We start from the raw sequence: 25,708 nt of genomic DNA, 5'->3' as shown, positions 1-25,708 counted from the left end.
CTGAGAGGAGGAAGCATTACTGTGGTGAAGCTGAAGAAAACAATCAACAAGTAGCAAAAGAAACAGTAGTGGCAAAGAAGAGGAGCAAAGCACCTCACTCCAGAAGAGAGGCAAGAGTTAGGAAGAAGAATAGTAGGGAGAGGAGCTCAAAGATTCCCACCTGCCCCCAAAGGGCACATCCAGGAGTGTAAACAACCCTGGCTAAGGAAAAATTGGTCAGGTTTTCACTGGTGAATGAGAGACTCGTGAACTACATCCCTAAGGAAGGACTAGGACAGAGTGTTGAGGCTGAAAAGGATTCTGAAGGTCATAGGAAGAATCAATAGTGGATTTTTCCCTGTTAAAAAAACTGTCAGTGCCCAAAGGACAAAAAAAAAAAAACAAAAAAAACTGTGTGAAAGCGTGAAAGTGATATCACCAAAGACTTGGTTTAGGTGAAATTTGGTAAAATACTTTGAAAGGAAGGACAGAAAAGACAGAAAAGTTCCTCCAGATCACCGCAGTCAGTGCAAGGAGTGTGGTTAGAAGGAAAAGCCATGCAAAGGGGCATCCCCCATGGGAGGGTGGATAATGCTGAAGACACAGCTTCCTGGGATCACACTTAACAAGGCTTGTGAAAAGAAATCTAAATAAAGAAATGAATAAAATTGTTTGGAAAAGTAGTGAAGTCCTTAGAGCTATTTTTATAATACAAAGAGAAGGGGAAAAGGGAGTAAAACTGCTGCCAGCTGTAGTTAAGTGGGTAATATCAAAGTATTTACTTTTATATGCCTAGAAAGTATGGTCAGGAGACAACAGATATGGTGTTCACACCAAGCACACCAAGCAAGTGTTTATTGCAGGTGGTGTTGGAGCAGGAAAATGAATATCCTCATCAACTTAATCAATTACATTGAGGTGGAAAAGAAGCAGTGATTATTACATGACAGGAGCAATCATGTTGGAAATGGGCTGTATACAGAAAGGATAGAATAATGATTTTAAAGCTATTGGAGGAGTAGAAACATACTTTAAAGATGTTAAGAAAAAAAAGGGTAATATGGATAACGTAGATTAGTTTCCATCAGAATTATTCCAGGAAAAGATGTCAAAGGAAGCCCTCCTGGGATAGATTGGGGAGTTGAATTTGGATGCAAATAAAGCATTACTGAATGCTTTTAGAGAGTAAAATACTCCAGAGATTTGTGTCACAGGAAATTTTCTTAGTCATCCTACTGAACACCATTAGCAATCACATGCCATGGGAATGACAACAGAAGATCTATTTAACTCCACAGTCAATGAACCAGGGACTGATACGACTTAAAATTTTGTTTCTGAGACTAAACATTAAAAACTTAGAGGAGATGTAGAAAAACTGCTTGAGTGAGCAAGCGAGGTTGATTTAGTTGATGTGACCTGGAACATGGGTATGTGATCCTAGTTTAGAAAGGGAAAATCATGCATAACTAGAGGGAACTAAATGGTGAAGAACGGACTAAAAAGCTCAAGATTTCACTTTAAATGAAACTGGGAATTTCTTTTTGTTAAAGATGAAGAGATGTTGGAGACTTCTCTTCTAAACCAAAGGAAATATCAGCCCAGCCAGCTCTGGAAATAAGGCAAAATTTAATTAAAATGGACATGAGGAACATGGGGAAACCCTGAAGGATGGGGAAAGATGATTGCCCTGCAAAAAGGCCTAAGGATCAAGAATCTCAGGGAATTGCTAACACCTGTGCAATTGCACAGCTGGTCTTGAAAAATACCTTTAATTGCTAAGCAGGGGGCTTGCTACGTTTTGCGCAATAAAAGTTGTGGTGAGAGCAGCTCTGAGCTCTAAAGTTCTCATTGCAGCCCTGTGCTTTGGGAGAGCCAGTGGAGTTGGTGTCTGGAGTCATGGACAGCCAGTGCTCTGTAAGTAGAAAAAGGGAGTGTGGGGGGTAAGAACTGCTGCAGAGAAACATTTGGAGTTTTTCTGTAATGAGTGGAGCATTTTGGTCCAAATTTGCTTTTGGTACCTAGCAAGGTGGGCTGGGCCAGGGTTCTGTGTTAGCCCAGACACTCCTGTGATTTGAGGCAGAAGGTGGTCAGTCTGAACAGTGAAAAGCCTTGAGAAGTGGTACAAATGAAGTCTTTCACTGCAAAGTGTTGGGAAATTTTAATTATCAGTCTCATCACTAATTTGATGTGTGATGGCTTCACATCAGAGGATTCAGCAGCTGTTTGGGCAGAGATGGAAATGAATCTGTGTTGATGCAAGGTACGCATTCAGTATGACTCCCATACGTTTTTTGTGTCCATTCTTTGGGGGTGTGTGGGGATAAATAGATACACCAAAAATCACCACCTGCCTAAGGAGGACGTGCCCCTCCTCAAATCCTATAGTGGTTGTATCTGGATCAGAAAACTGCTGGATATGGTAAGAGCTTGATATCTGCTTGATGTTTGGAAGCCTTCCTCAGGGTACCATGTGGCAGCCTGAGGAGCCATCTTAGTGGGATGTTGAATGGACAGAGTGAAAATTTGATTGTGGCCTTCCACAGAAACCTGCTTAAAATTTTTCCTACTGGTTTTGTACAAAATTTCCTCATGTGAAATAATTTTTCACTTTCCACTATCTCTGAAAACACAAGCTGACTATGGCCTGGTTTGTTTTCACTGATTACTCACAGAGTCTCTGATGGTTTTTGCTTTGTTTTACCTTAAAATCCCACTTGTCTGAGTCCCAGTTTTGGTGTTTGGTTACTCTGTGTTCCTGGATTTTAAAATTATTGAAAACCAAGAGGATCTGACACCACAGCTGTTAATGGCAAATTAAGCAAATCTCAGTTGTACTATTTTCTGAAGCCCCAGCTATGACTTCAAACAGTAAAGGTTAACAATAAAGAGACTAGCCAAAAATAATAAATTTCTGTAGTCTTTAATCAAATCTCTACTCTAGACCCTGCACTTTTATGTCAAAGGAGGTCCCTTGCTTGCTTCCTTTAACATTTTACAGACTTTTAAAAATTACATAATGAAGCCTATGGAGAGAATCAAATAGGTGAGGAGAATTGGGTTTAGTTCTTTGTAGCTGTTTTCTTCTGTGATCTTGGGCAATAGTTTCTCCTTCTCTGTCTCTCTCTCTAGTGTGATTTTTTATCTCTAACTGAGGGCAGAGAACAAAGGAAACTTTCTTGTTTCTCCTGGAGATGCATTCTTTTACTTTCTATAAAAGACAATGAAGAGCTCAGACAGTAAAGCAAGGGGATTGTGTTAAATACAAGAGAGGGGAAAAAACCCAAAGCCACTCTGAGGCTTCTGACTTAAGTCTGGATTGTTTAATATCTCTATCAATTTGTTGTGCCCTCTGTGAAGATGGGAAGTGAGGGCACCAATAACATCTGCACCTTATGGGGCTGGAGATCCAACCTCTGCTGTCAACTCAAACCTTGGTCTTACTTTACAAATATCTTTGCAACTGTTAATCTCTGATGTTGAAAAAGACTGTAGAAAACACATCCATCTGTGAAATGGAAGTGTAGAATGAAATTACTTTTTCTGGGTTTTGTGGCTTTTTTTTGGTTGATATTGTTATTAAAATAGAAAATAAGGTACTGAATGGATTTCTCTTGTCCCACTTGAGTTTTGTGCCTAGATGGTTACAGCTTGGGCTTATTAACAACTTTGAAAAGGAGATGAGTAGATCAGCAAGGAAATGGCACATCACATTGATCTCCCATAACTATCAAGACTGTCCACAAATGGTGCTGGCTGATACCTTTGGATTTGATGAACTTCAGGCTGAACAGCCTGGAAGGAAGGAATTTCCTTGCAACATCTAGACAAAACAGCCACCTGACAGGACAAACTGCTGGCTGATAGTGCTGTCATTCAGATGAATGTCTGGTTTATTGCCTTTTTCTTTTTTTTAATCCCTGCTTGCTTGGGGAGCACTCTTTAGCCTTTATGGGTCAAGGTAATATCTGTATTTCTGTACTAGAAAAAAAACCCAGGTGCTTGACTTTGCTCTTTTGACACACTTGGAAATGTGCAAATGGAAAAACCCATGAATGTGTGGGCAGTAATTCTGCATGTAGAGGCTATGTATCAGACTCTGGCTGCCCTGTGGTCTGTGAAGCCTCTCTGAGCAGTGGGTTACCTTGTGAAGAAGTGGGTTGTACTGAAGCAGGAGGAGATCATGGTGATGGGGTTAGAGCAAGGAAATGACCGCAGTGTGGGGGATGTGTGAAAGAAGGAAATAGAAATACACCTCTAAAGATCAGGGAGGAAATGGTAGCACGTGTCAGTCTTTTGCTGCATTAAAAAATAATGATTTTGTATTTTGGGTTATTAACCCGTACTTTATATGTATAGATAGTCAGATCAGAAAATGCATTGCTGAGGGCAGTGATAGTCCTCATTCCATTCTGGCAGCAAAGGCCAGAGTTATCTGGAGCATATTCATGGTCTGCATTGCTTCCACAGCTGATGCCAAGCAAAGGGCAAGCTGGACTAATTGGTCAGCAGGGGACTTCCTTGTACGAAAAAGGCCCTCAAAAGGCTCAGGAGTGACCATACTTTAATGACAGCAGACTGTCTAGCAAGCAGTGGCTGTATTTCAGTGGAAGGACTAAAGGGACACAGGGCTGTCATCTTCCTTGGCTCTGTGTTTGGGCTGGCCTTTCCCTGACTGCAATGACCCCAGCCCTGTGGACCTGTGAGCCAGCATGTCCCACACTGTCCTTGTGCAGCTGCTGCTGGGACACCAGCTCAGCTGAACACTGAGAGACTCTTGGCAGGGTGCTCTCCCTGGGGGCTGGATTGTGGATTTCACTCATTCTGGTTGTGCTCTAAGTCACCCTCAGAACCCTGGCTCACCATCCATCTTCCTTTTCCTTACCACGGCCTGGGGAAGCTCCTATCCTTATTTGTTTCAGATCAGCTTGCTTCATTTTACCCTGGGGCCTTTGACAGGTGCCTTGTGTCATGCAGAGATGATCACTCACTCATCTGTGATCTCCTGAGGTGTGTTGGTGACAATGTTTTGAACTTCCCTGCTACAGTAATGAAACTCCAGGAGATGCATTTGAGCAAGGAGATCTCCCATGCCAGAACATTTGTCTGGAAGTTATGTAGTGACAGAAAGAAATAAATTGAGGGAGGGCAATAAGGGAAGGAGTTTACTCCACACTTGCTTATTATATGGTGAACTAGGTAGAAAAAGAGTCCCTGTGATATTTTTGCATCAAACAAGTGTTGAATATTTTAAAGAGCACTATCTGGCAAGAGATCCTACCCACGTGTTTCTGGGCAATTGAATGGGAGGATGTGGTTTGCACCACATCATGATGGTGCTGAATGCAGGGTTACTGTTTGTACACCTCTCCAAACAACCTGAAAATGTGAATACTCTGCTATTTAAAACTAGCTTGGCTTGAGGGTGTCTGAATATCTGTAATTACCACCAATATTAGCAATATATTCCACAGCAGAAGGGAATGAGATGGGATCATACTGCCACTGCGTATTCCCTTGGAAATGCAGCATGTATAACTGTAACTGGCCTCACAGTTGTGATGAAAGATTTGAATTGATTTCTTTTGATCCTTCATTTGATTTTATTTTCCCATCTCTCTTAGAATCCAACAAAACTTGGAAAGAAATTTCCAGGTCTGGCAAAGTTGTTTGTGTGGCTTTTTTTGTTTGTTTTGTTTATTTCTTTGTTTTGTGTCTGTATGACAGTGAAGAAAGGATATAGGACAGAAAAAAAAGATATGTTGACAGAAGCACAGGAGTCAAAAAATCTGTCATAATTTTTATTTCTTAGCTTTGCAAAGCAGCTCAAGTATTTCTGTGGCTTTTGTGCTGCCTATATTTAAAAAAAGAAGAAAAAGCAAATTCAAACTGCAAGTGAATTGCATAAACAATTCTAGATTTACTTTTCGAGAAACAGGAATAGAATTGGACAGCTGACAAGAACCAGCTGAAGCGCTTGGGTATAAATCAATGGTTAGGCAATGCATGAGAGAGAATTTCTTAACATGAAAAATGACAGTGGAATTGGAAAGAGCCCTTTCTAGATTAGTTCCTGAGGTCTTCTCTTGCTCAGGAAAAAATCTGCTGTCATGAATCCTTATGTTTGGTAATTTCTAACTCTGAAAAGGATTGTTTGTGGCACTTTAGCTCTGTGTTCACGTACAAATATTTGTGTGGTCTATATGTGTTTCTTTGTGTACGTGTCCTGGTCTCAGCTGAGGCTTCAAAGCTCCTCTCCTCAGTACCCAGAATATGCATTGATTTACTGCTGCCCAGTATTCCACCATATTCAGACATGTTGTTGGTAGAATTTCACAGAAAATGTATGAAGACAGTAAGACTTCAGTTATTCACACTGCAGCATGATTTTTATTTCCAAGAATGAAATTCCAGTGATTGACCACCTTATAATTCCAGAGCATAACTCCCCACTGCCCTGTGCTTTGCTTTGTCCTTGTGCAGTATGAGAGGGGCTACAGATTTTGGAAACCTGAGCAAGTTTCGACCACTTTGCACAGTACTGTGCAATATCAAAAAGTGGTAAAGAGCAACTGTGAACAGTTGCTAGTTCGAGTCCAGTAACCACAAACAAGTCCAAATCAAAAACAGTTATTATAAATAATGTCATTACTTTAAATAGAGAGCTAAGTGGCTATTCCTGTAGTACTTGCTATTGTTCATGAGTACGTAGAATTAAATCCTGAAATAAACCAAATAACACATCAGAAAGAATCGGCTTCTCTAGAAACCGCCTTAGAAGCTTCTACCTGTCACTGAGGCCTTTATTATTGTTTTATCAGCTCCCCTGATCTCTGATGATTCGTAATTTTTCTCCCCTATGTACATTTTTCAACTGCATAGGTGTTTCTGCACACCATTTCAAATGACAGTATTTTCTGACCTTTGTTTGAGAGGTCGTACACACACTGCTGAACTCCCCAGACTTGCCAACCTTAATTGGAATGCTCTGGAGTTCCATTCAGCTCACAAAATGTTACTTGCTACCTCAGTCTTGAAGCAGCCATGAGAGGGAGCAAATGCCATGTTCTCTTTCTGGGAAACCTCCATTGCCTCTGGCACCTGGTTGTCCCAGGAGCCTTGTGCTACGGGAGTTTTAACCCAGAGGAAAGCTCTATTGCAGCTCCCTTGTTCACCAACCCAGCCTTCAACCTGCTCCGTGCTCAGTGGCTCCTCCCAGTGATGATTCCTTAGGAAATCAACCTTTCACTGAAATTTTTCTTCCTTTTGCGTGTGTGGTGCAAAAAGTCTCTAAATGAGCAGGCGCTGTGGTGCATCAGGCACAGCAGCACTGGCCGGTCGAGGGAGGTGATTGTTCTGCTCTGCTCTGCACTGGTGTGGCCTTACCTCGGGCCCTGAGGGCATTTTTGTGTGCCATGATATAAAAAAGACATGGAGCCATTGGAGAATGTCCAAAGGAGAGCCATGAGGATGGTGAAGGGACCGGAGGGCAAGCCTTATGAGGAATGGCTGAGTTTTCTAGGTCTGTTCAGCCTGGAGGAGGCTGAGGGGAGACCTCATTGTGGTCTTCAACACCCTCATGAGGGGAAGCAGAGCGGCTGACACAGCTCTCCTCTCTCTGGCGTCCAGCCCTGAGGGAACGGCATGGAGTTGTGTTGAGGAGGAGAAAGTGGCCTGGATATCAGGGAAAGGTTCCTCACCCTGTGGAACAGGCTCTGCAGGGAACTGGTCTCAGATCTAAGCCTGCCAGAGTTCAAGAAGTGCTTGGGTAAAGCTCTTGGGCACATGATGGGATTGTTGGGATGTGTGGGGCCAGGGACTCGATGGTTGGACTCGATGATCCTCGTGGTTCCTTTACAACTCAGGGTATTGTATGATTCTCTGATAAACCTCTGAGCGGGCGTGCAGGCAGACATGGGGGTTCTGAAATTCTTGCTGGCAAAGGAGAAACCATGCTGATGCCTTCCCCACTTTATCGGCACGTTTGCTCCCCGGCCAGGGCTGCCTGTGACCGGGCGGCCGGGGGTGCCACGCTGGGCACTCGGGGAGCGGGGCTTGGCTGCCAGCCGGGCCCAGCCCGGCCGGGAGGGTGTGTGGGACGGCAGCCGGGGCTGTGACCCGCGGGCAGGGACCGGCAGCTCGGCCGGGGCCGCTGCCGGGCTCAGGTGCCGCTAGAGGGACCCGCCCGCCCGGGAAAAGGCTCCGCGGCCCGGCGCATCCCCCGGCACGTCCCCAGCCCTGCAGCGAGCCTCCAGCGGCTCCGGGGCCTGGCACGGCGAGAACAGCCCCAAATCGCCTCCTGTTCCCACCCCTGGCTGTGAATTTCTGGTTTCTAGCCCGCGGAGGGGGGCTGGGGTTGCCCTCTCAGGAAGTGTCCGGGGGCTGAGGCAAAGCTGCTCTGTCCCGTGAAAACCCAGCCCTCAGGGGGAACGTCTCCTTCCTCCTCCCCTTTCGTCTCTTTCCCTGTCTGCACCTGAGCCAATAATCTCTCGCTCCTCTTTGGTTTTCTTCGTCAAAGCAGGTTATCATTTCACAGCCTTCCTCGTTCCCCTGAAGGATCTTGAAACGAGAGCTCTTTAGCCCAACTATACAAAATAAGTCAAACCTGCTACTGGAATAAGTTTTCCCCTTCCCTCACAGTGCACAGTGTGTTGTAGGTGAGAAGAGAGTGTGAAATGGGGTGAATAGAAAGGGTGGTTCAGAGGAGTGTCACTTGATTTATTTTCTCTTAAATCTAGGCTGCTTCCTTCTATTTCTATTTTATGCCCTATTTGCAGGTTTAGAGCTTGGAGGGTGTTTCAGTTGCTTTTTGTTATTCTTCTCCAGTCAAGTGAAAGAGAGGTGTGCTGGAGTAAATTGTTATGGAGTGCTTTAACTCCATGTTCAGTGAGCCGGAGACACGAGCGAGGGCCAGGCTGGCAGGGCTGGGGAGGATTGCCATCCACTGGGTATTTCACTAAGAAGAACAGGAAACGTGGTAGTGGCTTTGACTGTGTAAGTTGTACTTCTGAAATATAAGGCAAGCTGAGCATCTATCTTTGCCATGTCTAAAGCAAGGGACGAAGTCTCCATTCAGTTCTCCAGGTGCTTTTGAGAAGCTGGGAGGGCATTGGAATGTAGATAAGATTTTAAGATATTCTTTCTCACTACTAATTTTTTTTTTTCCTCTGCTGTTTGTACCTCTCAAGATCTCAGTACTTGCAGCTCCCCAGCCTCACTGGCTGAGCACGGCTGGTGCTGACCAGAGTTGTCACAGCAGTTTTGGAGAAGGATCACGTGTGCTGGGCTGTGCAGCGCTGCACTGACCCTGCGTGGGATGGAGGTGGCAAAACCACCTCCTCTCCCTCTCTCAGCTCCAGGAGGTGCCAGGCAGCTCTGAAGTGAACTGGCACTTCTGTTCGCTGGATCTGAGCTGTGATGAGTTCAAGCAAGTTTACTTCAAGGCTGCCAAGCCCTATAAGGAGAAATCTGCTCAGTCTTTCTCTCTCCCTGTTCTCCTCCTCCTTCCCCTTCCCTGATTTGCCTTGCTCCACAGGTCTCATTTTCATCCCTCTGACAGTAGTGTGTGATTCCTTGTGCAGTTAAGAAAGGCCTTCCTGCTCTCCCCTCCCCTCCCCTCCTTTCACCTCCCCTCCACCCCAGGACCTCAGGATGAGGTGCTGTCTGCTCCTTCTTCCCTTAGCTTTTGGTCTTCTGACTATAAAAATGAGATAAGACCTGAGATAATTAATTAATTAGCATTCCTTCCACACTTTGAAAACCAAATGAAAGAAATACTTGTCAAAATGGAGGAGACCATCAATGAAAGAGGTTTGAAACAGTCCAATAGTAACATATCTTATATTTATGTGTGTGAAAAATGAAGTCCTGCTTAGCTGTTATGGCTGTATCTTGCTTGGAAAACTGTTTTGGGTTCAAAATGATTGCAGTTTACTGGCTGTTAGATTTGGAAGACAAATCCCCATGAAAACACGTAGCTTGAATTTTTCTTATCTTAAATTCCAGTATTTTTGCATATATTTAAGCTGGTGGATCACCTCAAGCTTCAGAGGTGAACTTTTTGATGACAGAAAATGCAAGCCCTGTGTTGACCAGAGCTGTTGAGGTAATTCAACGCTGTTTTGCTAATTACTGACATTCTCCTTGAAGGGATCTCTTTTTGTGTCTGGCTGGGAGCAGTGCTGCTCTGTGTTGAGCCCACCTGGCCATGAGTCAGTTCAGCCTGCCTCCAGAGTAGTACATGAATGTGAAAGATTCATTTTTTTCCCTGTGGATGCAGGCACAGCTTTGCTGCTATTGGTTAGTGGTGTGTGTTTGTGGGGCAATGATCTTCCAGTGACTGCCAGACTAGAAACATCTGGAGTGTAAACTGGCTGATTCCTTATTTTGTGGCTGTGGACTGTTTCATGCAGCTTTGTGCTGTGAAAGATAGGAAACCAGGCTTAGCCAAGAGCGAGTTGCTTAGCAGACGCTTGCTGTCATACAAATTAACCACAGCTTTTGCATCTTGGAGTGCTGCCAGAGCACAGAACCAGCTATTGCATTAAATGTCTACCACCAGTCATGATCTAAACTGAAAGTGAGAAGATTAATCCCTCTTCTAGCATTACCTTAGCAGTTAGCACTTTTTGTGGTGTTAAACATGTTTTTCATCTTTAAACCCAAACCATGAAATACAGCTCTGGATTTCAGATAAATGGGTGTACAGGAAGAAGGGAAAAGTCTTAATTTAGTGAGGGGAAAATATCATCCATGTATAGGAGGTATCTTGCTTTAAAGTGGAAAGAGAGGCATATTTTTATTAGTGCTGCCCATCTGGTGCATAGCAATGAATACCTTCAGAACTTCAGAATATTTAAAATAATCTTAGGCCTATATTATATATATAATAGTATTATATTATACACAAGAGTAGATACAATTGGTTTGAGCTATTAATGGGTTAAGAGCAATAGCATTGGATAAGCAGCATCTTTGACTTTACACAGCCCCAACCAGGATTCGAAATTCATAATTGTACTGATGTACTCTGACTAATGAAACACAGTACTTTTTCCTTGCCTGAAAATATTCCCTTCTGAAATTTTCCTGAGTTGCAGAGTTCTTACTTAAGTAACTCACTTGAATGTGAAGTAAAAAATGAAATTTATGAAACTCATACTTTGGTAAGTTAGGATAGAAAGTGAGGATATAAAGTTGCTTTCAGTTGCTGGTGTTCATTGTGTGGGAGATTTGACACCAGAAAGTCTGTTTTGAATTTGGCTGGTAACCTTGGCTGTTCAGAGCCCTTGCTGCTGACTTCTGTTTGTTCTGTTCTCTGTAATCTTTCCTCTTAGCCAAGATCAGTATCATCAAAGATTTAATTTTTTGGAGTTACTTTATGATGGCTAGAAACACTAAATCACAAAACCATTTTTGCTTCTTTTAGAGGTTTAGCTTTTCTGCTTGAGAAGTGAAGTAAGAAATTTGATCCTGGTTCTCCAGAAGACAATGAAAAATCTGAAAAAAAAATTGGTTTAATTAATTTCAGGATTTCACAGGGGAAGGAGATGTCAACATCTTGCTGTTAATTTTTAGCAGTTCTGCTATTGGTAGTAGTGTCCCTGTAGTAGGAATGACATGTGTTAGGATTCTTCTTAATCTTTACAGGGCCACTACAAGGGTTTCCTCTCACTTTCTTGCAGGATTTACTCTTTGGTGTGCAGAGTTACAAAGAGCCCTTTTTTTGTTCTATTTTTTTTTTTTTTTTCCCCAGCAGCAGCTACAGCAGCGATTTTCTGTTTCTCTTCTGCGAGGCGAATCTGACGTGCAAAGGTCGAGTAGTAATGTGTACTTGCCTAGAAATAACGTGCTGAGTTTGTAACTGCTGGAGAAAATAATTTGGCACGGAGCTATTTCCGTGCACCTCCCCAGCACCGAGAACAATCAGGCGCCAGCTGAAGACAGCGACTGCCAAAAGCGCATTTGGATGAGGTGGGTGTTTCTGGGTGGTACAGTCATGTGTTAACAAGTGTGACTGCATCACTAAAACAAATGTATTTTTGAGTCCCCAAGCTCTCTGTAGGGGTGTGCCATCCTCAGGAGGAAAGGACACCAATAAAGCATCTGGCAGGGAGGAGAGGTAAAGAAATGAGTACAGGCACAACGAGGTGTATCTGACTGCTTGTTGTTCGTAAAAACCATCCACCTGAGCTGGATATCATGTTCACAGCTGCTTCAGGAACAATTCTCTGTGAAAGCTGAAGTGGGAGTGGGTCAGCTGCTCCAAATCCAGTTCTCTGGGTATTGGAAGAAATCTAAACTGATGGGTGGGCAGCAAACAGCAATGGGGAGGCAGCTGCAGGAGTGATAGGGACTCAGGAAGCTTTGTGCAAACTCTGGAGTACATGTTAAACCCTTTCCCTGAAATACACACACACAGTCTTCTGGTGGAGGTGGGAAACCAGACACTTTTTTTTTTTTCTCTTTGCTGAGACTGAACTCTCACAGGGCACAGAGCTACTTGCAAAAAATCTTAGCTCCAGTGCATAAAGTTGTGCTCCTTCAGCCTGGTGCTAAGGTCCAGTGGAAGCCTCTGTGCTTCAAGGGGAGGGAAAGCAGCATCCTGCAGACATCTTAATGTCTATCCATTTTGAAAGGGGAATTCATGTATTTTTTTCTGGATACATCACATGCATGGGTAAATGCTAGAGATGAAATGATACTGTGTGGTGCTGTGTGGGGAAGTGTTTGGCACAGTGGGCTCTGTAAGGGAACGAGTGATGAGTCGCAGTCAGACACCAAGAAATGATGGTCCACAAGCCGCAAGTGCTTTTAATGGAATAACTTCCCACTTGTTTGATCAGATTTCTTGTAGTTGCCTCTCCCACCACTGTGCTGAAGGGTGAGCAGATACAGCTCAGTGAAAACGATACAAAAGAAACCACCCTGCATCTTAAGAAATGTTTAGCAGCTTAATTAGTTTCAGAGTATAATACTGTTAACAGTGCATAAATGACAGATATTTTCTGTTTATCTACATATGGTTCCTTCTTTGAGCTTCACCCATTGTTATTTAAATGAGTATTTTAAGTATCTTTTCTCCTGAAAAGCAGCCCCTATTTTTCTGTCCAATTTGATTTCACAAGATATTGTCAAACATCTTACTAGTAAGAGGATAAACAATAAAGTCTGTACTCCAGCAGCCATAAAGGGAGAGGCAGGGGGAGAGGAATGGATTCCCCCAGGACACCCAGGGTTACAACTCAGGAAATGTGGGAAACAGAGGTCTTCAAGAGTGAATGATTTTGTGGGGTTTTCTGTGCTGCCTCCTGCTAATCTGCTAATCCTTTTGGAAAGCTAAAATTCAAGGCTCTTTCTGGAGACAGCAGAGCACAGCTGATGCTGAGAGCAATTTTTTCTCTCAGCATAATGCAGCCAGTGCTGAGGTCATGGGGGCTGCAGAGGCTGTGCTCTGACTGCAATGGTAATAAAGCATGCTGGCTTGCACTGAGCATGAGCCAATTCCACTCTGTCGCATCCCAGTATCTTCAACATTTAGCTGTGCCACTGCTGTGCTAGGGCTCCATGGTATGACAAGTGAGCTTTCCATTAGATTCCTGGCTGTGTTAAAATCAACAGCAAATGCACCGTTTCTGCTAATTCTGAATAGCATTTCATTTGGACCTCGATGTGAAAGCAGAATACAGTAAGTTGTAAGTGACAGAAACAAATTAGTTCAGTATCTCAAGTTTCAAACCTCGTCATCTTGCAGGAAATCCTTTTGACAGCTGTTGTGTCAGCTGGTAGCCAGCAGGGAAAATACAAAAATTATTACCAACTCCAGAATTTGTAATACAGAGGAGGGAGAGGGAGAGAGACAAATGGCAGTGTTGACTTTTTTGTGTAATACAAACCACTGAAAGTCTCTTGGAAGAACAATTGCAAGGCCAGTGACACCTTTCCCCAACTAAAGGTGACAATGGTGCTGTTATTTCTCAGTTCCTTTGTGGTGTTCCTAGGCTGGTGGCCCAAGTGCCAAACTGGAGAACCTTTGCAGGAGGTTGCTGCTGCTGACAGTGTGGTCTGTGATCCCTGTAAGGAGCTTCAAGTCTCTGTTCCTGTGAGGCAGCACTGAATGTCTGACAAAGAATTTGAATCTCGGGCTCTTAGTGACACAGCCTGAATCTGTTTGTCCTGAAAAGTGCAAGACCTGGGCTTTGGTGTGGCTCTAACAGCTTCATGGCTTGGCATCTAGAGCATGTTTGTCAGGATTGGCCAAGCTGCCATCTTTCAGGCCTTGGAAGGGATTTGTTCATAGAGGTCATCTTTGACTAAGTAAGTTAGGATGGGCTGGAGTTCATGTTTTTGTTAACTCTGCTGGGAATGGGGATATGGATGTATGCTCTGGGGGAAGGAGGGGTTTTAGAGGTGCGCTTCTCAGTGAGCATCCCACAGGATCCCCTGCCCAGGTGTGCAGTGCATACTGAGGTCACTCCCTCTTCCCCTGCTGCAGAAGGTGCTGCACAGCCTTTTCCAGAGACCCATGCTGCCAGCACTGTGGTGCTTTCTCACTTGCTTGGAAAGGCAGCACAGCCCTGGTGCTTGGGGCAGTTGAGAAGAGGCTCAGGGGCATCAGGCTTCTGAGGATGGAGGGCTGAACATGCTGAACATGCTGAGCTGGAGCTGTCAGCCCCAGTCCTTCAAACCTTACTGAGCCACCCTCTGTCAGCAGTGCTCAGCCCTGGTATGAGCTGTGGCTGGTTTGGTGCTGCAGGTCACAGGCTCTGTGCCTGGCCAGGTTTGAGGACATGGAGAAAGGAGTGTCTCCTTGTCTCCAGCTTCTCTCTCTTCTAATATCTGCACAAGGAGAACCAGCTGCTCTTTGAACCTTCCCTTTCCCATGCAAGTGGAGCCTCAGAGCACCAGGCACTCTGTGTACCCTGCTCACTGGAGGTGTTCCAGATGTTTGGCTGTTTCTCTTGGGGTTATGCTTGCATCTGCTGTGGGTGTGCAATGGCAGAGAGCTCCCAACACTGGCTTCCTATGAAACTGGTAAGCCATCAGAGCCCCTTGCCTGCTGCTGGGATGCTGTGTAACACAGGGAAGTCCACCTATGGGGCAAAGCAGGGCTGCAGCTCGCTCTGCAGCTCACTGACTTAGCACGATGGTAGATATATTTAAAGCTACTACCCTTGGCTGTGAATGGCTTGGCTCTATGCTGTAGGCCTGTGCCAGACTGTTAAAATCATGTTGTCATTCCATGGTGTATTTTCTATCTTATATCAGTAGGGTTTAAAGTGTGTGTGTTGTTTTACTTAACATTTCATCGATGACTGAGGGTTACTTTTAAAAAAGTTTTGTTTCTTCATCTACTTCAAGTGCATTTTTCCTTCATATTTAAGGTAATACCTTATGCTTCAAGCTAGGCAGCTGTGAAAATCCAACTGGATCAGAGCTACCTCTTTTTCTAGAGCAAAAACCAATCCCAGATGATCCATCTCTTTAAAACTTGGGCAATTAATGCTCCCAATATTACCTCTACAAAAAAAGTCATTATAATGTAAATGCAGAGTCCTGGTGCTTTGCCTTAAATACAACAAATGCCATCTCAGTTATATAAATTTATACAGGTTAAAAAACAATGAATGTGTTCTCCTTATATGAACAAAAACTCTTAAAGGTATTGCCCGCACCGTACAAGTTTCTGGAAGGCTTTCTTGAAATCCTCATTAAAGATTGTGTAGATTAAAGGGTTAATAAGGGAGTTTATATATCCCAGCCATGCTAGGAAATTAGACATGTCCTCTGAGATGTGACATGTTTCACAGGTATTAACAACTACTTCTTTTACAAAAAATGGGAGCCAGCAGATCACAAATGCCCCCAAGATCAAACCCAGTGTTGTTGCTGCCTTTCTCTCTCTTGTGCTGGAGATTCTCTGTTTTTTCCAGGACTTCTCGTGCTTGGATTCAGACCTGGGACTTCGTAGGGTGATGTTGATTTTATCAGAGCTCACCAGGGGATCTGAGGTCTTCTCTGTTGTGCTAGGCATTGAGGCTGACTTGGTGCTTCTTTCACCTGCGTCCAAAAGGACTTGTCCGTTCACCCCCTCCTCCCTCACGATCCGGCTGACGCTTCTCCTGTGAAATGTCTTTGCAGCTTTGTAGATCTTGTAGTAAAGGATCAGGATCAAGGCCAGTGGGATGTAGAAGGCGCCAAACGTGGAGTAAATGGTGAAAACAATGTGGTCGTGTTTGATGATGCATTCGTCCTCCCTGCTGGTTGTCTGGTGCCTCCAGAACAAAGGTGGCATGGAGATAAAAATGGATATGATCCATACAACTGCGATCATGATGCCAGCGTGCTTAGGTGTCCTTTTCCGGGCATACTCCACGGCATCCGTGATCGCTCGGTACCGGTCCAAAGCAATGGCGGAGAGGTGCAGGATGGAACAAGTGCAGCACGTGATGTCCACGCTCAGCCAAATGTCACACACCACCTGCCCCATGATCCAGGTCTCCTTCACGATGTAGACAATGCTGAAGGGCATCACCAGGACTGCCACAAGGAAGTCAGTCACTGCAAGAGAGCAGATTAGATAGTTGGCGGGGTGGTGGAGCTTTCTTGTCACAATTATTGCAGTCATCACGAGAGAATTGATGGCCGTTGTCATTAGAGCCAGCACAGACAGGGTAATGGAAATGAGAATCTTGGATGTCGCCCATTTGAAAGGTTCTTCTGATGTACTGTTTTGTTCAGTTGAGTTTATTAAATCCATGTTCCCTTTTAAAGATGATCTTTACCCGTAGCAGTTACCTGTTGGAAAAGTAAAAACATTCAGATGACGAACCCTTGATTTTTTGTTGTCTTAAAAGACTGTGGGCCCTAAGCTTACAAGAAGTTCAGACTTATCATTAGAAATTATTCTGACTCCAGCCTGGTTCCTCGAGTGGCTAAAAATGCTTACTTCCCTTCCAGCTAGAAGCACTTATTCTGAATGCTTTGTAGAGGAGTCCTGAAACTGGTTTAATGTGAACAACCTCATCCAAAAGTAAGCACTAATACTACTTTTAGGCTTGTGCTGTCTGCTCCACTAAGCAATGTAATGACTGTTGAAAACATTAATGCAGCAGGCATAATGCTTATTTTACCCATATAAACTCATTTTCCCCATCAATAAGTGACTCATTCCTCATATATTAGCTAAACATGGGATTTCTTAACTGGGACATAGCTTTGAAAAGAAAATAGAAATGTGAAACATTGCCATATGCCCTGGGGTGACACCATACAAACAGGAGAAGGAAAAAATGGTGTGAGGAAAGTGTTGTATTATGTCTTCCTCTTATACATCTCTAAAATGAAGCATCTTAATAGGTTTTAAAGCTTCAAATGGTTCACTTATTGGCTAAGTGAAATATTAGATGTACATTAGAGCCCTGAGAACATCTTTACTTTTCCTCAAGTTTTGCTGTTCTCTGATTTCTGCCAAAGAAAACTTGGGTTCTACTTGTTCTGATAATAACTCTTTCTATGGAAATAGCCTAACTCTATGGCTCTGCAGGAAGGAAAATGCAGAGAAATACTGATGAAATAAGTTCTGGGTTGTGTTCTGGGGATACGTTCTTATCAAGAAGAGTTTCTGAGTACCCTGAAGAGTGCAGCTGAATTGGAGATTCCAGCTTTTACTGTGAGTGACAAGCTCTGCTCTAAAGATCAGGTTTCATCCTCTAGTGAGTGCTGACCTGCAATTTCTTGTGTAAGATCTACTTGATAAACACCTAAGTGGGGTAATCTTTCACAGATTTTTGAGTGTAGTGAGTGAGTTGCACTTGTGTTACATTGGATGCCACAAGTAGGGAAATATGTGAAATTAGTGAATATTTTTTCTTCCAGAAATTTGGTTTCATTAACATAACTAAAACTTTTTGATATGATGCTGGAGTGGCTGAAAAAGAATCTTGTTTACTGTTTATAACCTTGGACCCAACTCACTCACTTGCTTTGAGATTTTAACCCAGGCAGTGCTTAATATGCTACTGACTGCTCAGGAATGTTTTTAGCACTGATTGACCAACATTTAATTGAATGGAAGCACAAGGAAAGGAAATATAATTTATGTGGTGATATTTGCACATGCCTAGCAGCTACTTGTCCTGTACATGAGCTATCACAACATGTGTGTGCTTTCTGTGTTCCTTTCTCTGAACTTGAAATATACTTTACACATGTAAAAACAGATCTTTCATCATGTCAGTATCACCTTAAATCCTTCTGAATCCACGCTAATTTCTGTTTTGCAGATATTTTTGTCTACAGCTAGCTGCCTTCTAGGGAAAGAACAGACACATTTGCTGAATGCTCAACCTCTGCTAAATAAATCTTCCTTTTCAAGCTTGTGCAAATACATAGGGGAAAAAAGTTTATTGGGAAAAACTAAGATATGTGTGATATTCAGCAATTGATCATACTATGGTTAATCACCTTATAAATTTCTAACTCTTTGGATATTAGTCCTTAATTGCAAGCAAGGAAAAAGCAATTTAGAGCTAATGAAAGCTGATTAATAATTTTTGAAAGATTCTTCAGTTTGAGACTGTGGAGTAAGGAAGACACTCTGGGTAGATGTGCAAAAGTAGGCGTGTAGGAATAAGTACTTTCCTTAGTGTTGCTGTGATTTGGAGGCTCTTTATGAGAAGCACAGTGGCAGAAATGTGCCCATTTCTGTGCAGTGATTACGCCTCTCTGTGTGGAGGCAGAGCCATGAGGGCTGTGCTGCTCAGGGCTGCCAGTCACAAAATTTGGTGGCTTTCCTGGTGGAGTGAGGTGGGGATCCATTTCTAACTGGTGCAGCTTTACTGGGTGATCATTAACTAAAAAGATTGGTTTATAAATATGGGGAGTTGAAGTATTTGCAGTATTTAAGGACTGCTGCTTCTTTCTCTTTTGATAATGGCCAGAAGTGACCTAATTCTGGATTTTTTCTTAAGTGGAACTCAGTTCAGTCAGGTGCTATGGCTGGTTTCTGCCCTCAGCAAGCAACCAACCCACTCTCAGGAGTATGAAGGATGATCCTGTAGACAGTGCACTGGATTAGAATGCAGGAGAGCTGGCCTCTGCCCCTCTGCTTTAGCCTTTCCTTGTCAATTTTGAGCAAATTCATTACAGTGCTTCTGCTAATTCACTGTAAAACAAGAGGAATTCCCTGGAACCTTAGTTTGTTTATTTTTATTGCTTTCTCTTAGTAGCATGATTTATCTCTTGTGGAATAAGTTTGGCAGTGACTATTTCAAGCATGCAGCTATTTTCAGAAGAGTTGCTGCAGTCCAGATATTTGTAAGGCTACTTGTGTGGAGTTGGCAGCTCAGTGCCCCTCTTGTAGAGCTTATCACTGATATGTCTCTATCAGCTATCTCTGATATCACTCTATCAGCTTATCACTGATAACTTACATTCCATGGCACCTGCTCTTGCTGCAGATGGAAGTGTTGTTTTTTATTATTACCTTTTCAATACTCAGCTGTTGTTCCAAAACTCTGGAAAGACTTGAAATGTTGATTGCATTACATTGTCCTGAATTTAAGACTGGTGAAAATGGTGTCTTGTACTTTATTCATTATTTATTTATTATTATTTATGATTGTTGAATAAGAGCTCTGTAAACAAAGGAAGCTGCTGTTCACCTAAGATAGCATGCCTCTTATCTTGGACACAGGAATATTATTATTTTGGAGGAATTAGCCACTTCTACAAATCTTTTTTCCATCCCTTCCAGATCTGGCATATTACGGTGACCTGAATGTAAATACTTCCTTGTCTGTAAACACACACATTTATCATATTACTGATCATGTTTAGAAGGCATGGATGAAGATGTCTGTGCAGCCTTATCACAAAAGTAAGCATTGAGTTTGTCTAGTGGCCACTCAAGAAAAACGGATGTTGCTGGTATTTCAGCTTTTCTTGAGCATGTGTGTGTGTTATTAAGCCCATAACCCACCATTTGTGGCTAAGATTTACAAAATAACAATGTAATTGATCTTGTTCAACAGCCTTAGTCTGCCCTTCCAGGTTTGGAAAACAGTACTACTCTGCCTTTGAAAGCATGAAAAATAAATAAAAATCCCTAATGCTGGAGAAACCTGACTGGGAGTACCTTTGGGAAAGGCACCATCAGTCTGTTATTTGGGGTTCTGAATGTAGATTGAAGGGCTAGAAATGTACAGCCCTTGATTTTTGGGCCTCTTTTTTTCTTTTTTAATATTACTTTAAGCAGTTGTGGAGAGAAAACTTGCTGATTTAGTGTTTACTGCTTTCGAATACAGGTTTTTTGAGAGTACTGGGAGGGGTGGGAGAAGGTGTTTACTTTATTTCTGGGGGGGTTCATTAGCAAAATGTGTCTTAATTAAAAACAGTAACAGTAATCAGACAGCAAAATAAGCCAGGGATTGAATTTAGGGCGTTTAAATTGCTACAGGCAGCAATAGCAGCCTTTGTGCTCTAAGTAAACACAAAGTTGTGCCAGGGCAGGGAAAGCTCCTAATTTTCCACCTTCCACCAGACTTCAGCTGGCTTTGAAACGAAACACTTCACTTGGCAGCAGCAGGTGTCCCTTGCTCTGTTGGCCATTCTGACCTGTAAGCCAATTGGATTTAAATTGTTTTTATGAAGCTTTATAAATTTGTACAAATCCCTCCTAATGTGATTCCTAATGAGTGCCTTTAGAAACCGACCAAGTGATGTACTAATGACAATTAGCTTCATCCATCATATTAAGTGTGAGTAGAGGGAAATATGGCTGCTTTGGATTAAAAAAATCCCATTTTAGAAAGAGGAGCTTGTACTTGGATCTGATAGGGGATGTGTACTTTGAGCTTGAACTCCCATGTCCCAACAGAGGAGGAAGGGCAGAGGGACACTTTCACCTGATTCTTGGTGTCCTTCAATTCTTTCCTGCCAATAACTCTTCCTAAGGCTCCCAAAGCCACAGTGCATCCCTGGGCCAAGGTTTGTAAGGGAAGTTCCTTGCCAGCTGAAGGCTGCTGCAGCAAGCCTGGCCTTTCCTGGAATGCAAAGTAGATGTCTGTCAGCAGATTCAAGTGCGAAGCAGAAATTACAAGGTTGCCAACTCTCCTTACCCAGTCTGCATTTCTTCATGCTTAAAACCTTATTTTTTCTTTTTTTTCCTCCCTATATCTGCCACTTAACTCAGAGGTAGAGTTATTTCCAGTTCTTAATCTGTCAGCAAATATTTGTATATGCATGCTCAAGTAATGCTTAAGATTCCCTGTTTGGGCGATGCTATCCAGTCCATGGGACTGAGAACAGTTTGGACCTCAAATGTATTGGCAACTGGAGCAATATCTTAAAAGCTGTTTAGTTTTTGCTGTATGAGTCTCCAAAAACTGGAGTTATTTATAATTTCCACTTGTAAAAGGTCACAACAGACCTAGAAACACAGACAACAAATCACAGCAAAATTACAGGTAAATCAATTGAACTAATATCAACTAAAGATAATGTGGAATTCTGTCTCCCACGCACGCCTCAGGAGAAGCAGGGGCAAATAAATAGGCTTTGCAGCATGCCCTGAATGCCAATATAACACAGGAAGGAAACAAATCTGAGTCCTGGAGAATAGGTATCTCCATGTCTGAGCACAGGTGCTCTGATTTCTTACAGAATGGCAAAGGAAAGTCCCTTTCTGTGCCTTGAACCTAGATTTGGTGCTTTTCCTAGCTGTGTAACACTTAAAAGTCCTTCTGTTGGCAAAATGATGTGTTGCAGTATGCTTTGTGTCAGGCACAGCAAAGATTATGCTTGCCTTTGATTTTCTGGATGTCTCTTTAAATTCATTCTGCCAGCAGAAATAATTCCAAATGGCTAAAATGACAAAGTCTGACAGACTTAGCCCGGAAAATTAGCACCCCAAGTGTCTACTTTGTCATGTTATTGCAACAGAGATAGGCAGTGCTTCCACTGAAGCAGCTGAAACGCAAAGTCTGAAGCCTTCCTTGAGCTGCCAGGGAAAGGGAATTTGCCCTCTGCCATTGGATGCTGACAGGAGAGATGGAAGAACCAACTCCAGCAGGACAGGAATGAAGACAGTGCTCTCTGGTAAAAGGGAAGCACTGGATAGCTCTGTCCCCATCTCCTTGGTGTGATTAACTCACCTTCACAATTCCCACTGTGATTCCTTTGCCAGGTTCTCTGCTTGTGTGTCCAGGACTGCGGTGTAGTCCCAGACTGCCTGTCAAGCCTGCCTGGAGGATCCCTCCCCTGCTTGTTGTCATCTTATCTGTAGCAACTGCTGCATCTGCTTATGTTGAGGAATGTGATGTTCAGAGGGTAATTATGCATTCCTTGCTGCTGCTAACGTTGAAGTTAAGGGTTTGGCTTTCTGTCTCCTTTTGGAAAATTAGTCACTTGCCTGTGTTTGCTCTTTATTTCATGTCCCTCTGCCATCTGTTTTAATCTAGCTGAGGGGTGTGGGGGGGAGGGAAGGAGGAGCAGCAAGAACACAGGATGATGGACTTGCTTATATAACACATGACTCCCAAATCCAGCTTCATTTACTTGGGTGGTCACAGAGTGAACCTGTTATGATTTGATCATTTTTGGCTGGAGAAAGAGAAGATTTCATTCTTCTATTCATAGTTCTCCAGAAGAGATGACAGTGATTTGTTTCTTTGTTAGATTAAGGGATTTGGTTTCCTCCCTTATTTGAGGCTGATCTGAACCCCTAGTCCAGATCTCTCAGGATAAAGGCCTGGCTAGTTGTCTGTTGTGTTGTATATGTTGTGGAAGAGTCCCAGAGGATCAGGTCCTGGACAATAGGCTCCCATGGGAGCTGCTTCCTGCCATCTTCTCTGCTGCTGATGCTCAAAGCTCTTTAAATAAATAAATAAATGTGAGAAATGGTGTTTGAGCACCCCATCCCCCAGTGTGAGCTCAACACTGAGCAGAATAGCACATCCATGATGATCCCATGTAACCCTGCGGCCACCACCCTGTCCTTAGAGGGGGTTGGGATCTGAACTTGATGCCTCCATAACATCAGTTAAGGGGCCACTCCCTTCCCATCCCTACTCTTTGGCATTCCTCCTTTGTTTAATTTGGATCTAACGTGCCTGAAATGCCCATTCAACCAAAAAATTTCTGTATTAGAAAAAGTTTAAAATTTTTACTTTAGTCCTGGTGAAGAAAAAGCAAGGTTCCTGTTTGTTTTTACTTGAAGTTTTTTTGAAGTTTTTTTTTTTTCTTTTTTTGATTGGTAGTGAATCAAAGAAGTCACTAATCACCCATTTTTTATCTGATTTGTACAACTAGTTTCTTACTAGGCAGGAGTGGCTTGTTTTCATTGTTATCAACTAAATTTGTACAGGGGGCTGAAAATGCAGAATGGCTTTGCTTGTGTTCCAAAAAAACTGCCTTTTCAGGTAAGGGCTTGAACCCTGTAGGAATCACAAGGCAGTGCTGGAGCAAGGAGGTTGAGAGGCAGTTTTAGTTTGCTTGAACAGTCATAAAATGCAGCCTTGTTTCTCCCACTTCCCACTCATCCTTATGCTTTGAGGCCATGTGTTCTTTGACAGCCCTCTGAAAACACTTGTGTGTGCAGCTGCAAGTCCCAAACCTCCTTCACTGACAGACCTCCCTCTGAAACTCTTTTACAAGAAGGAGGTTCAGTAACAAAACAATCAATATTTTCAAATGTGTTCCTAGAAAAGATCTTCATTTCAAGTTATAACATAAGAAAACATAATTTTCAGACTGTACCCTGGTCCAACAGTTGGGGAATTATTTTTCTGCTGTGTGATCACCAGGACAGCTTTGAGGGAGAATTGGTCTCAGAAGAGTTTGCTGGAAGAGGAGTGATGGTGACACATCCCTGTGCTCCTCATCTGCAGCAGGATTCTGTGTGACACAAGAACAGCACAAGTCTGTGGCTGATCACTTACAGTTAGGAGAGATGGCAAAATTCACTTAATCTTTTATCTCATCTCTGACCAGTTTTTGGAGACTGATGCTGTTTTAGATAGTATTTGTCTCACTGCGTATTTCCCAGTGTCTTTCTCTGTACTTCTTCTCACTGTGTCATTTGTCTTTGTTCTAGTCCTCATCTGATCATCTTGGAGACTGAAGGTCGTTTCCCCTTGATCTTATTATCCATATGGCATGGCATAATCCTATCAGATGCAAACTCTGCACTGGGTTTGCCCTAAACAGCACTTCTCTAACATTTCCTTTATCAGGACTAACTGAGACAATTCAGGCTATTTCCCCTAAATGACCTACTGCCTGAAGTACTTCTTGGCCATGTAGTCCTGGCCAAGAAGTACTTCAAGCAAAACAAACAAAACAGTCCTTAAAGCCAATGATTTTGGAATAGGGAAGGATATTAAGAGAATCAACCTTTTATAGGAAGTAGAATTCAAGATTTTTATTTTTGTCCTGTCTCCATGGGAAAGACAGGGAGGAAAGCTGCCAGAAAAGCAGGAAGAATTTGTGGAAAGCTTTCTTAAAATGATGCATCCATGGCACAGGATTTTGTTGTGGAGGAATGTTTGGTTTTTTTTCTTTCAGACAATGCTTTTCTGCCAGAGGATGCCAGGCTGCCTTACCCCTTGATTACTTGCACAATTAGGTTGGGGCTGTCTTTCTAAAATTCAGATCCTGTGCCTTCAAACTTAGATATATACTAACCAGGACATGATTTTTGCTATACTCTGCATGGGGTGCCACAGTGCTGGTGATACAATACAGAGAACTGCTCTTGTACCTGCTTTCTCCTGTATGGACAGAGAGCATTAATGTGGGCAGGTAACTGATCAGACTTTCCACGAGCACCACAGGATAACCAGAAAGTCCTCATTTGCTTTTTCATGTGCTTTTCCTGTTGTGTGGAGTTTTTGTTGTTGTTTTTTTTTTTTTCTGTTTGTTTGTTTGGTTTTAATTATATTTTTTTAGGGATTTAAATCCTAGCATTGACACAACTGAAAATTTTAGCCAGAAGAATTATGTTCACACAGTGAACTGGCATAAATGCTAATGGCAGAAACCCCATTAGTTCCAGGGCTATTTAAACCATCTGTGTCTTGAGATCTGGGATGCAGCTATGCTGGCAAAACTTCTCTAGTGCAGATTGGGCTTTAGCTTTCTCCTTTTCACATTTCCAACTACTCTGCAGCTCTTGAGCATGCCTTTCTCTTTACTGCAGTTTCTTACTGCACTGCAATGTGATTCTCTTTAAAAGCAGCAGCATTTAGGCAGAATAAGTCCCAGGACAGCCTACATGAAATCAAGTGTGTGGTGAGGAGAGCCGTGGAGATAGGGGAGAGTACATCGCATGCAAGAGTTGTGAGGAGCACTTGAGGAAGTGGAACGGCTGGGAAGGAGGGTGCTGGAGAAACCAACCCCTGCTTAGTGTTTGCCTGTGGCTCTATCCCCCACTGGTGCTGAACTGCACGGAAATGATAAAATACAGCAACTTCCTTGCAGAGCTAAGATGTATCAAACAGCACTTCCACACGGTGCTGTGGAGGTCAGCGTTTGGGTTTTCTGAGATTTCTGGCGGGTTTCCTTGGCTCAGTGTGTGTCTGCAGCAGCAAGGATGAGAGGAAAGCAAACTGGAGCAGCTGCCACCAGCCCAGACTGGCAGCTGATCTGGAAATGACTTGTGTGTGGTCAGGACTGGGAGCCCAGCAAAATCTCCCAAGATCCTATTTTGGCAGAGAATGGCTCTCTCTGA

General features: G+C 43.1%; 1 protein-coding gene across 3 annotated transcripts in view; it reads right to left on the bottom strand.

Annotated features, from left to right (window-relative positions):
• Positions 1-10,751: 10,751 nt before the first annotated feature.
• HTR1F (5-hydroxytryptamine receptor 1F) overlaps positions 10,752-25,708 on the bottom strand; it is a 105,191-nt gene continuing 90,234 nt past the window's right edge. For 2 of the 3 annotated variants that reach the window (XM_036389850.1, XM_036389841.1), the window contains one exon: positions 10,752-16,776. In XM_036389850.1, the coding sequence (XP_036245743.1) occupies positions 15,635-16,738 (1,104 nt within the window). In that variant the 5' untranslated portion in view covers positions 16,739-16,776 and the 3' untranslated portion in view covers positions 10,752-15,634. Of the gene's footprint in view, positions 16,777-20,885; positions 20,955-25,708 lie in introns of those variants that run through there. The other variant, XM_036389859.1, reaches the window with a different exon arrangement.

Source organism: Molothrus ater, chromosome 2, assembly GCF_012460135.2.
Source record: "Molothrus ater isolate BHLD 08-10-18 breed brown headed cowbird chromosome 2, BPBGC_Mater_1.1, whole genome shotgun sequence".
NCBI classification, from domain to species: Eukaryota; Metazoa; Chordata; class Aves; order Passeriformes; family Icteridae; genus Molothrus; species Molothrus ater.
The sequence above is the reverse complement of the archived record's forward strand: the minus strand, read 5'-3'. Positions and strand labels throughout refer to the sequence as shown.